The 15,010-nt window shown below is 43.7% G+C and overlaps 1 protein-coding gene across 1 annotated transcript; it reads right to left on the bottom strand.

The window, feature by feature from the left end:
• Window positions 1-174: 174 nt before the first annotated feature.
• LOC308648118 (beta-defensin 115-like) lies at window positions 175-3,565 on the bottom strand (the record flags this gene model as incomplete). Its single annotated transcript, XM_081292820.1, has 3 exons — window positions 175-233; window positions 1,371-1,526; window positions 3,472-3,565. 3 exons carry the CDS (start codon window positions 3,563-3,565, stop codon window positions 175-177), a joined length of 309 nt encoding a protein of 102 aa, XP_081148946.1.
• Between the last annotated feature and the right edge of the window lie 11,445 nt (window positions 3,566-15,010).

A 15,010-nucleotide genomic window follows, 5' to 3' on the forward strand; every position in this document is an offset into this window, starting at 1 on the left:
ACAACTCTGTAAGCCTCCGGGGTTCATCTGTGGGCCTAAGTCCTCCAGCCAAGAGGATCTACACGACCTGATGGATCCTGGCCTCTGAACGGACCCACTTCCCCCTGCACTGCCACCCCGGGGTGGCCTCCTGGGTGCCTGCGTAGATCAGTTAGGGCTGAGTTTGCTACACATTTAGCTGTCAGAGTACCAGAGGTTCTTCATTCGCCACACTCTCCGCTTTAAGGTTGGTTCTGGGTGGGAAGAGTGAAGTGAGGTTCTTACTTCAGTTGTTTCTGAGAAGTGCTATGCCGGGATTTGGGCATGAAGGTTCCAAGGTCTGTGGCTGAACTAGCTCTCTCTCTGCCACTTGGGACAAGTCATTTAAACTCTCTGCAACTGAGTAGCCTCTCTTGGCAAAGGGACATAATACTAGTCCTATCTCATAGATCTGCTGAAACAAAGTGAGTTTATGTCTGTGAAGTGCCCAGGACAAGATCTTGTACCTAATGTCTTCAATAAAAGTTGAGACTTTTTCCTTTTTACTCTTTTTCCCTCCTGTTTGGTTTTGGGAGGATGGTTCCCTTCTGGTCAGTGGACAGGCCATCTTTGGAAAGTCAGCTGGAATGAGGGACCTGGGTTGTAAGGGATAAATTCCAAGACTGGGGCCATAAAGTACAGCCCAGAGCCAAACCTCAAGATAAAGAGGTGAGGGGAGACCTTCTGGGTCCCATGGGCTTATCTCAACTTTCCAGGATGAAATATGACAATGACAGTTTGTGACCAAGGTGCAATTTACACTAACCTGGAAAGACTCTATATTCAAGGACCCAGTCAAAGGCTCAGGAAGCCGGTCACAGAGGCACACCCCTGTAAACCCAGAGGCTTGGGAGGCTGAGGCAGGAGGATTACAAATTCAAATCCAGCCTCAGCAACTTAGTGAGCCCTTAAACAACTCACAAGACTGTGTCTCTAAATAAAATATAAAATATGGGCTGGGGATGTGGCTCAGTGGTTAAGCATCCTGGGTTTGATCCCTGGTACCAAAAAAGAAAAAGAAGGAGAAAGGAAGCCCCTGAAATCCAGGATCCAGATCCTCTAACATTCTCTTAACATGAGGATTAATATTATCAGTCATATCCTGGGACACCCGTGAAAGTTGTTGGGCCATAGGCCACTAAAGAGGCACATTGACGGCCGAAATGAATGTATTTTAATGGATCTGTGGAGACCCACCAGGGATTTAAGGATCCTGGACACCCATTTCTTGACTCATTATAATGACTCTAAAAATTTATATATGAAAATATGCATCTACACAATGATTCTTAAAATATAAATATATATGAGTCTTCTGCATTCAGAAATCTCAAATAGATATAGAGCCTCACCTGTTACAGGTTTTGGGGAGAAATCTGTTAATTTAGAGTCTTTTGATAGGAGGCAGCAAGACAGAGTTTTCCCACATTTTTCTTTCTTCTTCTCTTCTTCTTTACATGATTTCCTGCATCTTCCCAGGCCATAATAGCACTTTTTAAGCCATCCATCTATCAAAATAAACAAAGAGATGAATATATAAGTACACACAAAAAAGGCAAATAATAGGATACTAAAGACATTGGTAATAGCAACAGTGGTGACTGTGGGGGTGAATACTGATCTTGACATCTACTAGCATCTTGGGATGCTCTGATTCTCTGCATGGAGAAGACACAGTGCTGGTCTTAACATGGGTTGGATGTGAGTCATTATTTCCCATCCCTCAACTAACACTGAATTTTATTCCCCTGCCAATGATGTTTCCTTCTCTGTCATTATTCACAGACTTACTATTTAGTTCCACTTCCTTTCTAAATCTAGGAGCTTGCCAAGGAGGAGCCCTGAGCTTCCAATGATCTGTTTTTCCCTCTCCATTCTTTCTTAATTCAACAGCAGTTTGTTGAGCATCTACTACGTGCCAGGCACAGTTCTAGGAGCTTGCTACTGAGGAGATTACAGAGCTGACCTTCAGGCTGACATCCTGGGGAGTGTAACGCTCTATCTTTCTCTGATTTCTGGTCTAGGACTTAGCCCTAGCTAGATCAATAAAATTCTAAGTGCAGACTCAGCTCACCCAGCCTGTTGGGAGATCAGCTGAGAAATCATGGTATGTTAGTTTCAATGACAGATTCTCTCCACTTACCCTTTCACCAAATCTTCTCCTAAGACATAATCCCCATTCTCTCTCACTAGGACATTCAGACTAGAAAAAACCATCACATTGACTTGCTTTTCTGTTTCAATAATCCATGAGCCACTATCTTGATTCTTTCTCCAAAATCTAATAATCTCACATCCATAATTCCTGCTCTATTGCAATTTCCCTCATCAGAGTTTAAGGCAGGCTGAAACCAACTCAAACTCAGCCCCAGCCCATCCAGGATAGGCTGGGATTTCCAACAGCAGTGAGCCAAAGGATATCACGGAATTAAAAGTCACAGGGAGACCTATGGGGAAACATTTCCATTAGAAAGTTATTTACCACCCAGCAGTGAAGCCTGCTTTCTTGCTGGAGCGCTCTGACCACATTCAATCTGTAATGCAGACCCTCCTGCTGCAACCCCCAGATGCACATCTTGAGACTATTTGTATAAACCTGTCGATACCCAATATCAACCTAAAGTTTTTTACCACTTTTTTTTTTTTTTTTTTTTTTTTTGCAATGCCAGAGACCAAACTCAGAGCCTCGCCTATGAGGGGCAAGTGCTCTACCACGGGACCCTATCCCTTCACCACTCATTCTAAGAGAAGAACAAGAGACTTCCTCTGCTTGCTTGAAAGGAGCATTCAAGCCAGTGACTCAGGAGGCTGAGACAGGCTTACTGCAAGTTCAAGGCCAGCCTGGACAAATTGGCAAGACTCTGTCTCAAAAAAAAAAAAAAAAAAAAAGGAAGGCCACCCCTGGGCTCAACCAGTTGGGGGGTCGGGGGAGAGAGGAAAAAGAAAAAGAAAAAACACAGTTAATAAATAAAGGAGCTTGCAAGGCCAAACCAGAATGGAGAAGTGAAATGAAGACATTGGTTATTGCAAGAAATATTATCAACTGAAGTGGGATTAAAGCAACAGACAGTGGGATGAGACGGTTGACACTTGGAGCAGAGGCAGTAAGGACATTAGGGAGTGTCTGCATATGAAGGGACCTCACAGGAGACGCCTACTGTCTGCTGGGTCCTCCAGGCTTCCTGATGAAGTGTGGCCTGGTGCTTCCCTTGTGAGGTCTATTCTTTGTTGTTGTTGTTGTTCTGGAGATTGAACCCAGGGCCCCTGTGTGATGGGCAAACCCTCCTCTACTGACTACACCGCCCATCCCAGGGCCACGTCCATCCTAAGCCCTTCACCCGACGGCAGCCGACTCGTGGGCTGTCCTTCCTCCCACGCACCCTGGGTTTCCCAGCGATTCCCCCAGGGTCCCACTCTTCCTCTCTTTTCCCTTTTCTCCTCGGAGCTGGTTACCTGGGGAAGTCTGAGCCAGGACCACGAGGACAGCTAAGGCCAGGAACAAGAGTTTGATGCTTCCTGAGGGAGTGGAGGAGCGGTCCGGCAGCATGCTGAGCCTGCTGGGGACCAGGGGTGTCGCTCAGGGTTTTATTGGCCTAGGTAGGGCTGAGTCACAGACAATAAACCAGAGAAATGCAATGTTCCACCACCCAGATGGTAGCCTGCAGGCCAGAGCTGCAGTCGGTCACCCAGTGTCCAGGGTCCTGCTCTGGACCTCCTCTGGGAAGGGGAAGGCGCCAGGGGAGGCCGCGGCTTGGTGGAGGCCACGGATCCACACTGTGCTGCCCTCTGCCGGGGAGCTCGGCCCCCTCCTAAGCTCTAGCCTCGCTACTTCTTTCTTTCTGCACCGTGTTTTTCCTGAGGCACCAAAGTATTTTCTAGGGCATTCTCCTCTCAGGCGGATAACTTCAAGGGCAACTTTCAACAGTGAGGCCCTTGAAACCTGGGACTGGCTGTCGCTCCTGTAGGTCCTGAGCAGGCAACGGGCAAGTGCTGCGACACTGAGGGGTGCACATGGGCACCATTCACACGGTACCCCCATAGGTCTCAGGGCTGGCTCCCGGGGTGAAAAAGCACCCCCCAAGGTCACACGGTGAACAAGAGAAAAACAGGCCAGCGGGAGCCCCCATCACCCAACCAACATGCAGCTCAGTTCTTTGTAACTCTGCGTTTTCCTCCTGATGTCCGACACCAGATTCTTAATGTTGGCCATTTGGGGGCCTTTCATGGACTCCATCCCCAAAGAGTACGACGGTGGAGAAGAGGCTACTTCCTGGGCTCCTTTAGGAAAGCTGTCTGTGGGGATGCTGGGCTTTCTTTTGGGGGGTCCTTGTTCTTGTCTCCTGGTCTTTTGATGCCTCTTCATGGGTCAGTATTCTGTTCAACTCTCCTCTCCTTATAAACAGGTAGCAGGGGCTGTCTGACGTCTCTTTCCTTAAGGTTTATGAGTTCTTGTTTTGTCCCTAGGATCTGGGGCAGGACCTTGGCAGGGACTGAATTTGTCCTGTCAGCAACTGTTCTAAGGGCCCCCGGGACCCTCCTAAGACCCCTGGTAGGCTGCTGAGATTTGCTCAGGGTTGTGCAGGGCCAGGTGAGGGGTGAGGTCCAACCCAGATCTGGTTGGCCTGTCCCCAGAGGTAAACAGAAAGAACATGTGTCCCGGAGGATTCTGGATAATGAGAGAAGGAGGGGCCTCTTTACCCTGAGAAGCAGTCACCAGCTGAGCGCCGTCAAGGCCTCTGTCTGGAAGTAGCTGAAAGGCACGTTCTGTAGAGGCCCAGAGAGCAGACCTCGAAGCCCCGCTTGGGTGGGCAGGGGGCAGGTTTAATCTCACCGGAAAGACCTCAGATGATGGACACCTCTGGAAAATGGTGGGACTTCCTGGGGGAGGTGGTGGCTGCCAGGGTCCTAGCGCTCTGCAAACTGAGCTACTGACCATTCTCCTTAGCTCCTCCGAGCTGGACTGCTGGATTGAACGAATGTGGGGCTACACACTAAGCACAGTTCTAGGCACCTGCCATTCTAGCTGGGGAGAGCGACAACAAACACCTAAGACCAGGGAGAAATGCTCTAAAGGAAAATACACAGTCGGGGGGGTGTGGAGAATAGCAGGGCACACCTACATGGGGGTGCTGTTTTGAGCAGGGTAGTCAAGGAGGACTCTATGAGCAAATGACATTAAGTAGAACCTGAATGTACTGAGGAATTGAGCCGCCTAGGTATCTAGAATCTTCCATGCAGAAAGGACAAGAAGCGCAAAGCCCCAAGGCAAGTCAGTGCCAGGCATCCTGAAGAACAAGAAATCGAGGGGGGCTGGAGGGAGTAAGGGAGAGGATGAATCAGAGCTACCGGACCCCCAGGCAGGCAGAGCACCCGTGTCAGGGATTATGGGGCCTTATCCAAGGCTCTGGAATTTATTCAGAATGTGATGAAGAGTTGAAAGGGATCTTTCAAATCTGAAAGTTCATTTCTGTCTGGGACATGTCACTGTATCTATCTGAAAAGTAAAACACTTGGGACCAAGCCAGTGTTTCCTGAAATGTGTGGCCCAAGTCACTGGCAGCATGTGCGATTACTTAGGTGGCACAAAGTATATGGTTTTGAATATTTATTTTAATGCTCATTTGAGGAAAAAAATCACTAGCTCCTAGTGTTATGCTCTGGAGGCTCAGACAGGAGGATAACAAGTTTAAGGCCAGCCTCAGCAACTTGGTGAGAACTTGACTCAAAAAAAAAAAAAAAAAAAAAAAGGCAGGAGAGGCCTGGAAATGTAGCTCAGTGGTAAAGTGCCCCAGGGTTCATCCCAACACCACACCCCCAAACCCTAGCTCTTGATCTAGTGACTTTTTAGTAATGTCACTTAGGTTTGGGCTGATTCAGATTTAATGAAATGGTCTGTGTTGATCTCTATTAAAAAATTAAGTAATATGACAGGCTATAGATGATGTGGCAAAAATAAAAGTGTGTAAAGTCACGTACAAATGGCTAAAATCTGTGCTAGAAAATTGATACGGAGTATTCTGTGGAATAGAAAACTAAAGTTCAGAGAGGTCAATTGACCTTCATGAAGGCACAGAGCCAGTAAGCTCCTTTTAGGCCCCTTTATGGTCACATTCAACTCCTTACCTCTCCACCTCCTGTAACCCCTGGAAACTACTATTTTGTTCTCCATCTTTACAAGTTCCCAATTTGGAGAATGTTATTTAAGTGGACTCTTACAGTATGTAGCCTTTTGAGATTATTGTGTCTATCCCTGAGGCTGAGGATCTTTGCATACACTTAGGTATCAATTTATCCTCTTTGGCTAAATGTCTGTTATTCTCTTCATCCAGGTTCTAAATGGTTTTTTTTTCATTTTTTTAAGAGAAAGAGAATTTTTTTAATATTTATTTTTCAGTTTTCGGCAGACACAACATCTTTGTTGGTATGTGGTGCTGAGGATCGAACCCGGGTCGCACGCATGCCAGGCGAGCACGCTACTGCTTGAGCCACATCCCCAGCCCTAAATGGGTTGTTTTTAATTATTGAATTTTGAGAGCTCTTTCCTTAAGGTATGAGTTCTTTGATGGATATGTGTTTTGCGAATTATCTCTTTATCTCAGCCTTCCTTTCAATTCTCTTCACAGGGTTTTTAATGACAGTTTTACTTATTAAAGTTTTTAATTGTGGTGAAGTACAATTTAGTGTTTGTTCTTTAAGAATCATGTTCTTGGTGTTATGTATAAGAACTCTTCACAAAGCTTTAGGTCCAAAATTTACATCCATGGTTTATTTCAAATTAATTTTTAAGGTGCAAGGTTTTAGACTGAGTTAGATTGAGGTGTGTGTGTGTGTGGTTTTTTTGCCTGTAGGTGTCCAGTTGTTCTGACGCTGTTAAAAAGACCATCTTTCTTTTATTGAATTGATTTTGTACTTTGATCAAAATCAATCCGTTAGTTGTATTCGGGAGACCTATTTCTGTATTCTCTCTTCTATTTCATTGATCTGCATGTCTGCAAGTTCAGAGATCTCCAAGAACCCCCTCACTGGTTTAAGGGTCCCAAGACTACCCCGGGGGCTTATTGGTTAATCCACCAGTAGGACTCACAGAACTCAGAAAGGCCATTCTACTTATGGTTATCATTTATAACAGAGAAAAACACAGATAAACATCAGCAGCAGGAAGACACTTGGGGCAGGATGCAGAAAGCAGGGGGCAGAGCCTCCAACGGCCGTCTCTCTCCCAGCCGAGCTGAGCAGGCAAGACCTGTTTCCCACAACCACGTGCCAGTACAGTAGGTATTGCCAGCCGGGGCGCTCACCCAGGCCTCGAGTCCAGGACATGTTTACAGAAATGTGGTTGACCACCACGCATGGCTGACCTTAGGCCCCAGCTCCCCAGGGGTCAGACTGCTACCAAATGGCCCAGAGCATCCCACCATCAATCACAGGGTTAGCATGGACTACCCAGCGTGTGCCGAGGTTCCCAGGAAAACAAAGGTGCCCTTCTCAGGAAGGAGAGTCTAGGGCTCAAGGGTGGCCTCCACAAGCTGAGGCACAAAACCTCTCTCTGGGGGAGGTACTGTTCAGTATTTAAGCCTCCACCAATACCGCATCCTCCTGACTCTCACTCCAAGGTAAGCCTCACTATGGGGAAGAGTGATTCCTCCCCCTTCATTTTCAGATTGATTTGGGCTATTCTAGTTTTAGTAATTTTCCATATATCTTCAGAATAAGGTTTTATGCATAAAAAACACCTTGCTGGGATTTTGAAAAGAATTACATTAATCTTGTATATCAGTTGGGGAAGAACTGACATTTTGACTGTAAATAATCTCCCAATCTATGAACACAATATGTTCGTCTATTTCTTTAGATCATCTTTGATTTCTTTCATTAGTGTTTTGTAGTTTTCATCCCATAAGTTTTGTGCGTGATTTTTTAGGTATACACCTAGGTATTTAATTTTCATTGTAGTGATTATAAATAGTATTTTATCTTTAATTTGAGTCTTCTTACATTTGTTGCTAAGTAAATAGCTTTTATTTCAGTATGTTCATCTTGCATTCTGCAATGTTGCTGAATTCACTTGTTCTAGGAATTTTCTTTTCAATTCCTTAGGTTTTTATTGTAGAGACCATTTTGTCATCTGTAAATAGGGGTGTTATTTTTCCTCATCTATATGGCTTTTCTGTCCTTTTCTGTCCTACCACACTAGCAAGAAATTCCAGCATTATGTTAAATAAAAATTTCTGAATCTGTTTGTTCATTTGTTTCACATGTATTCATGACTACTTGTTGAAGCATTTTTGGTGATGGTAATTTTTTAAATCCTGTTGAGTAATTATAACATCTTGTCTTTGTATTGATATTTTGATTGTCCTTTCTCATTCAATTTGCGGTTTTCCTTGTTCTTAGAATTTCTAGTGATGTTTTTTTAAATTATTGAAATGCAGACCTTTGGGTAGCACGTTATGACAGTCTGGATTTTATTGAACCATGTCTTAGCAAGCCTCTGTCCAGTGCTTTTTAGAGGAAAGGGCCACTGCATTTTTGATGCCAAGTCAGGTGGACTATAGATTCTTTACTCAGCCTCTGCCGACAGCTGGGAATGGGGGACACTCGTGGATACTGAGCGGCAGAGGTTGGGATTCCACTGGACCTTCACTGCTCCCACCCTGGGATGGTCTCTTCTGACACAAAGGTAGGAATGCCATCCTCTCTGCTCGGTGATGATTAACGTTCTGACTGTCCACCAGGCCTCTCTGACTCCGATTTAGCAAGAAGCAGGAGTGGTGTGCGGGGCACAGGTTAAAAGTCTGGGATGTTCACAAGATCTCCACTGGCGTCTGGGAATGTGGTTCCCACACAAGCTGCTCTGAGCCAAAGCATCCACCATCCATCCCACTGTTAGCACAGACTGTCTGGCATGTAACAGGAGGTTCTCTGCTGGCAGGTGGGGTGGTTAGGAGGCAGTGTTTTCTGTGGTATTTGGTTGGAGTGGTGAAGTTTTTGTCTGTCTCTGTATTCTGATGCTTCCCTTTTTCTCTGTTCACAGCTTTGAGATGCAGATTATATGCAAATAACTGCATAGACAGCATACGCATGAGTTTGAAATATGTATATTCCTGTGAGATGATCAACAAAGTCAAGGTAATAAATGCATCCATCACCTCCCAAAACTTCTTTGGGTCTCTTTACTTTTGTGGAGGTAAGAACCTTTAAGATAATATTTATTGTCCAGAAATTTTCAGTGCACAATACCATACGCTTAACTATAGGCACTGCTGCAGCGGGTTGCCAGAGCTTACATATCATGTTGAAATGCAGCTTTAAACCCACTGCACGACAACTACCCCTCCTACCTGCTCCAGCCTTTGGCAAACACTATTCCTTCTTATGTACCCGTAAGCGTCGCTAGTTTAGATACTTCATATGAGTGGAATCATACAGCCCTGTCCTGTAACTGACATATTTGCTTCACATAATGACTTTCAGAGTCATCTGTGTTGTTGCAAATGACAGGATTTTCATCCTTTGTTAAGAATGAATACTGTTTTACTGTATGTGTAGATCACATTTTTAAAAATCCATTTGACTCTGGATGGGCATTGGGCTGCTTTCAAATCCTGGCTAATATAAATACTGACGCAATGTATGTAAGAATGCACATATGCTAGGTCTTGACTTGAATTCTTTTGAATAGATACTCAGAAGTGGGATTGCTGGATCAGACGATAAATCTATTTTTTAAGAGCTTTCATATTGTTTTTCATAGTGACTGCACCATTTCTCATTTCCACCAGTATACAAAGGTTTCCTTTGCTCTACTGTCACCTCCAATGCTGGTTATCTTGCATTCCCTTAATGATCGGTGAGTTGGAATTATTATTATTTGTGTGTGTGTGTGTGTGTGTGTGTGTGTGTCTAGGGATTGAACCCAGGGCCTGATACATGCTAGACAAGTGCTCTACCTCTGAGCTGTAGCCCAGCCCAATGATTGGTAGGTTGAACACCATTTTTCTCTACCTGTACATGTCTTCTTTGGTAAAATGTCTATTCAGGTCCTTTTGACATTTATTCCTTGGGTTTCTGTTTCTTTTTCTGCTATTGTGTAGTAGTCTTTTGAGTTATGTTGTATTTCCATTTTCATTTGTTTCAATAAATTTTTCAATTTCCCATCCTTCCCTTCCCCTCAGTGACCTACTGTTCTTTCAAAAGTGTCTTGTTTGGTTTCCATGCATTTGTATATTTCTAAAATTGTCTTTGTTGTTGACTTCTAGTTTTATTCCATGGTGATCAGAAAAGATACAAGATACGATTTTGATTTTTTTTTAAATGTGCTTAGACTTGTTTTTTTCATAATGTGCCAATAAAAGGGGAGGGGGAGAGAACATCTTAAATTTGTAAAAGCTTCCAAATATATTCCAAATATGTAATATGGAGAAATAAGTGTGTTAAGTAAACCTCATTTACAAAATGAAAAAAAAAAAAGACTTGTTTTGTAGTTTGACATATGGTCTATTCCAGACAGAATTCCACACACTGCTTAAAAGGATGTACAGTCTGCAGCTGTTGCATGAATGTCTGTTTGGACTAGAGCATGGCTGGATGCTTATTGATTTGTTTTGTTTTGTTTGGATGATCTTTTCATCAGTGAAAGTGGAGTGTTGGAATCCCTACTGCTGTTGTGTTGGAGCCTATTTCTCCCATTAGGTTTAGTGGTATTTATTTTATAAAATGGGGGGCTCTCACATTAGGTGCATAGAGATTCGCAGTCAGATCTTCTTGTTAAATTGATCCCTGGATCATTGCACAGTGACCTTCTTTGTCTCTGAGTCGATTTTATTAGATACAAGCACAGACCCTCCGGCTCATTCTGGGATTTCATTGGCTTGGACTGTCATTTTCATCCGTTCATTTTAGGTCTATTTACTGGTGAAGTGAGTATCTTCTTTCTTTTTCTGTTTTTAATTTTATAGTAGGATACATTTTGACATATTGTACACAAATGGAACACAACTTCTCATTCCTCTGGCTATACATGGTGCAGAGACACCCCATGGTGCAGAGACACCCCATATACATGTATATGAGGTAAGAATGTCTCATTCTATCGTCCTTCCCATCCCCAAAACCCCACCCCTTCCCTCACTCCCCTCTATACAAACCAAATTTCCTTCATTCTTCCCTCTGCCCTACTATGGATCAGCATCCACTTATCAGAGAAAATATTCAGCTTTTGGTGTTTTGGGTTTGGCTTATTTCACTTAGCATGATATTCTCTAGTTCCATACATTTACGTCAAATGCTATGATTTCATTCTCCTTTAAGGCTGAGTAATATTCCATTATATATATGTACCACAGTTTCTTTATCCATTCATCTGTTGAAGGGCACCTAGGTTGGTTCCATGGCTTAGCTATTGTGAATTGAGCTGCTACAAACACTGATGCGACTGCGTCACTGTAGTATGCTGATTTTAAGTCCTTTGGGTATAAACTGAGGAGTGGGATAGCAAGGTGAGTATCATATAGTCAGTGTAGAATTGGGACAATTTTTTTAATACATCCAGCCAGTCTGTTTTCATTAGAGAAGTCTGTTTACGGGCAAGTTTATAGATGATAGGTCAAGACTTAACTTTTGTCATCTTGTTTATTTTTTCCAATTGTTTTTACATATTCTTGGTTCTTTTCTTCCTCTCTGGTTCATCTCTGTGGTTTGATGGTTTACTGCTCTGATAATGTTCAATTATTTTCTATTTCCCTTTTGTGTATCTACTCTTTTAGTGGGAGTTACACTTTCACCTGTTACCTGTCTTTCACTTCTGAGTGTAAGATTCCTTTACACATCTTTTGTTCGGGCTGGTCTGGTGGTCATGAAATCCCTGGGGTTTTGCCTGTCTTGGAAGGTCTTTATTTCTTCTTCATTTCTGAAGAATAGTCTTAATATTTGCTGGTAGTTTATGTTTTTCAGGACCTGGACTAGGTCCTACCATTCCTTCCTAGCTTGTAGGGTTTCTGTTGAAAAATGTGCTGTTGGTCTAATGGTAATGCCCTTATATGTGACTTGGCCCCTTTCTCTTGCAGATTTTAGAAATTTTTGTTTGTCTCATATTTTTGACCGACAGTTTGATTAGAATATATTGTGTTGAAGATATTTTCTGGTAGCTTCTATCTGGGGTCCTAGAAGCCTTCTGACTTGGTTGTCCATATGTTTCCCAAGATTAGGAAGGTTTTCTGCCATTTGCTTACTTAATTCAGTAATTTTTCTGTGCCCTTAATTTTTTTCTTCTTGCCTTTGGTTGTTCAAAACATACAGGTGTTTGCTTATTTAATGACATCCCATACGTCATTTTTTTCTTTTTAAATTTTTTTCTTTTCTATTCACCTGGGATTCCTCAAAAGACTGACCTTCAAGTTCAGATATCCTCTCTTCCACTCAATCTGGTCTGTTCTTGGGTGTGTTTTGACTGTATTTTTATTTGACTTACTGAGTTCTTCCCTTCCAAAATTTCTTTCTGATTCTTTTTCAAAATCTCCATCTCTTTGTTGAATTTCTCACTCATATCCTGCCTCCTAATTTCACTTAATTATGTGTCTGTATTCTCTTGGACCCTGTTGAACTTTTTATATAATTATTTATCAGGCATTCCAGTGTTTCAATTTCTTTGGAATCTGTTGCCAGAAATCTGTTGCTATTATGTTCTTTTGGAGGTACCATATTACCTTTTTTTTTCCATATTTTTTCTGCTCCTATATTCAGATTTCCCTATTTGCTGGATGTCTATCACTTTTATGGGGCAGCCTTCTGAGTAACTATCCTTTACCTGGAAATGTATCTTGGCTGTCAGCTCGTTATGCAATTGGCTTTATTTCCAGCTGGGCACCATAGTGTCTTCTCCCTATATCTTCTTCAGTTGTGGCTGATGACTTTGGTCACGGTGTGTGCCATGGCAGAATCAGAGAGGCCCACTGCCTCTACAGACCACACAAGAGTGGGGACACTCTAGCTGTTCAGGCAGCTGTGACGAAGGAAGAAACGGTGTGGGGAGCTGCTATTGTAAGAGGAGCTCACTGTGTAGCTCTGATAATAGGAGTACTGGACCCTCTCAGGCAATGGGGGTTCCTTGGCACCACTGATGCTAGTTCTGCTCCTAGCAAGGGCCTCTGGCACTGGCAGCCCCAGCAGTGGTGAGACACCTGAAGCCCTAGTCCTCTAGCCAGGCAGGGGGACAGGCCCAGGTGCTACACCAGGAAATGCAGTGACAGTAACCACAGCACTGTCACAACCAGTCTTGACAGCAGTGTGTGATTGACCAGGTGTGGGGGCAGGGCAGCAGTAGGAGCCATGTCGGAGAGGTGGCAGGAGCCATGGTGCTCTTCTCTGCCACTTTGGTGACAGTGCCCACTGGCAAGAATGAGCACAACCAGAGCTGAGCAAAGTTTTTCAAGGGGTGAGGCACCTTTGGTCATACATCCCTGGAGGCAGGGGGCTGGCTGGAATCACAGAGGTGCTCGAGGCCGCTTGAGCATGAACTGAAATGAAAGTCATGGTGTTTGCTCCTCGTCCTGTTGGTAACAGGCAGCCAGGCAGAGGGAAGGGCGGCGGGAACTGTGTGGCGCCTGCCTTCAGTCCTAGCACTGGTTCAAGTCCACATGCAGCTGGCCACAGCCTTGGCCTCAGAAGGCAAGACCCTGATCTCTTGGTTCTCCAGGGCAGATCTTTCCATTCTCCTCTGTGTCCCCAACCAGCAGGGCACCCAGTGGGCTTAGGTCATTATCTCTCTGCCAGGACAAGTTGGGTTCCAAAGTAGCCTTTCTCAAGCCAGCACAGTGGGATGCCTGTGGGGTCCCGGAGATGGCAATATGCAAGGGTTTCTGACCTCTAGAGCAGCCAAACTCAGACAGTGGTGTCCTGGTTCAAGACGGCTCCTGGGTACCACACCCTGGGGGTTGCTGGGAGTTGACGTGAGATTCTTTTTCAAAGTGGATTTCACATCACGTAGCCACTTGGGCAGCAAGACTGTGAGAACTGTAGCTCAGAATGCTGGCATCCACATTGACAGAGTTTGCTGGGGCTTTATCTTTCACCCTTACCCCTGAGAAGGGGAGACTCCCCCTCCCCTGACTGTGGATCTGGGGTGACAGCTGCTGGGAAGTTTTGTTTTTCTTATGCTGTTGTCTAAGGTCTCTAAACCTTTCAAGTTTCTAGTCTCTCCCTGGCTGATTTCCAGTATTCTACCATGGGCACCCACCTCAAAATGCAGCTACACGACCATTGCTTGGATTCTTCTTTGTAGAGGAGATGATTGCTGGGCCCCTCTACTCAGCCATCTTGAATCTCCCAGTCTCTCTTTTGGTTGTTCCTGTGCTTTTTGTTTAACTAAAGAAATCTTTGCAGATTCAACTTCATGAAGATTTTCTCCCATGTTTTCTTTTAGAGTTTTGGCACCCTTGTCAAAAATCATTTAACCATTTATGTGAGGATTCCTTATCGGCTCCTTATTTTATTCCATTGATCTATACTTCTCTTTATGTTAGCTCCATATTGAATACTTTATGCTTTTTTATTACATTGAGCATTTTAACTTTGTATTAAGATTTGAATTCTTTAGTTTTATATTAAGTTTTGAAATCAGAAAGTAGGAAACCTCCAACTTTGTTCTTCTTTTTCAAAAATTTCTGGCTAATCAGTTCCCTTGGATTCCATGGGAATTTTTAGGATTTTTCCCTATTTCTGCAAAAAATCGTGGGGATTTTGATCAAATGGCATTGAATCTGTAGATAATTTGGTAGTATTTATATTTTAACAAGATTTTTTTAAGCCTTACAGTCTATGAACAGGGGATATCTTTCTAGCAATTCTATTTATTTATTTATTCTATTTATGTAGCAGTACTGGGGGTCAACCCAGGGCCTTGTGCATACTAGGTAAGTGCACTTTACCACTAAGCTGTATTCCCAAGCCCTGTTTTTTCTTTTTTTTTTTTTTTTTTTTAAGACAGGGTCTCATT

Source organism: Spermophilus citellus (assembly GCF_964194105.1).
Source record: "Spermophilus citellus genome assembly, chromosome: 4".
In the NCBI taxonomy this organism is placed as follows: Eukaryota; Metazoa; Chordata; class Mammalia; order Rodentia; family Sciuridae; genus Spermophilus; species Spermophilus citellus.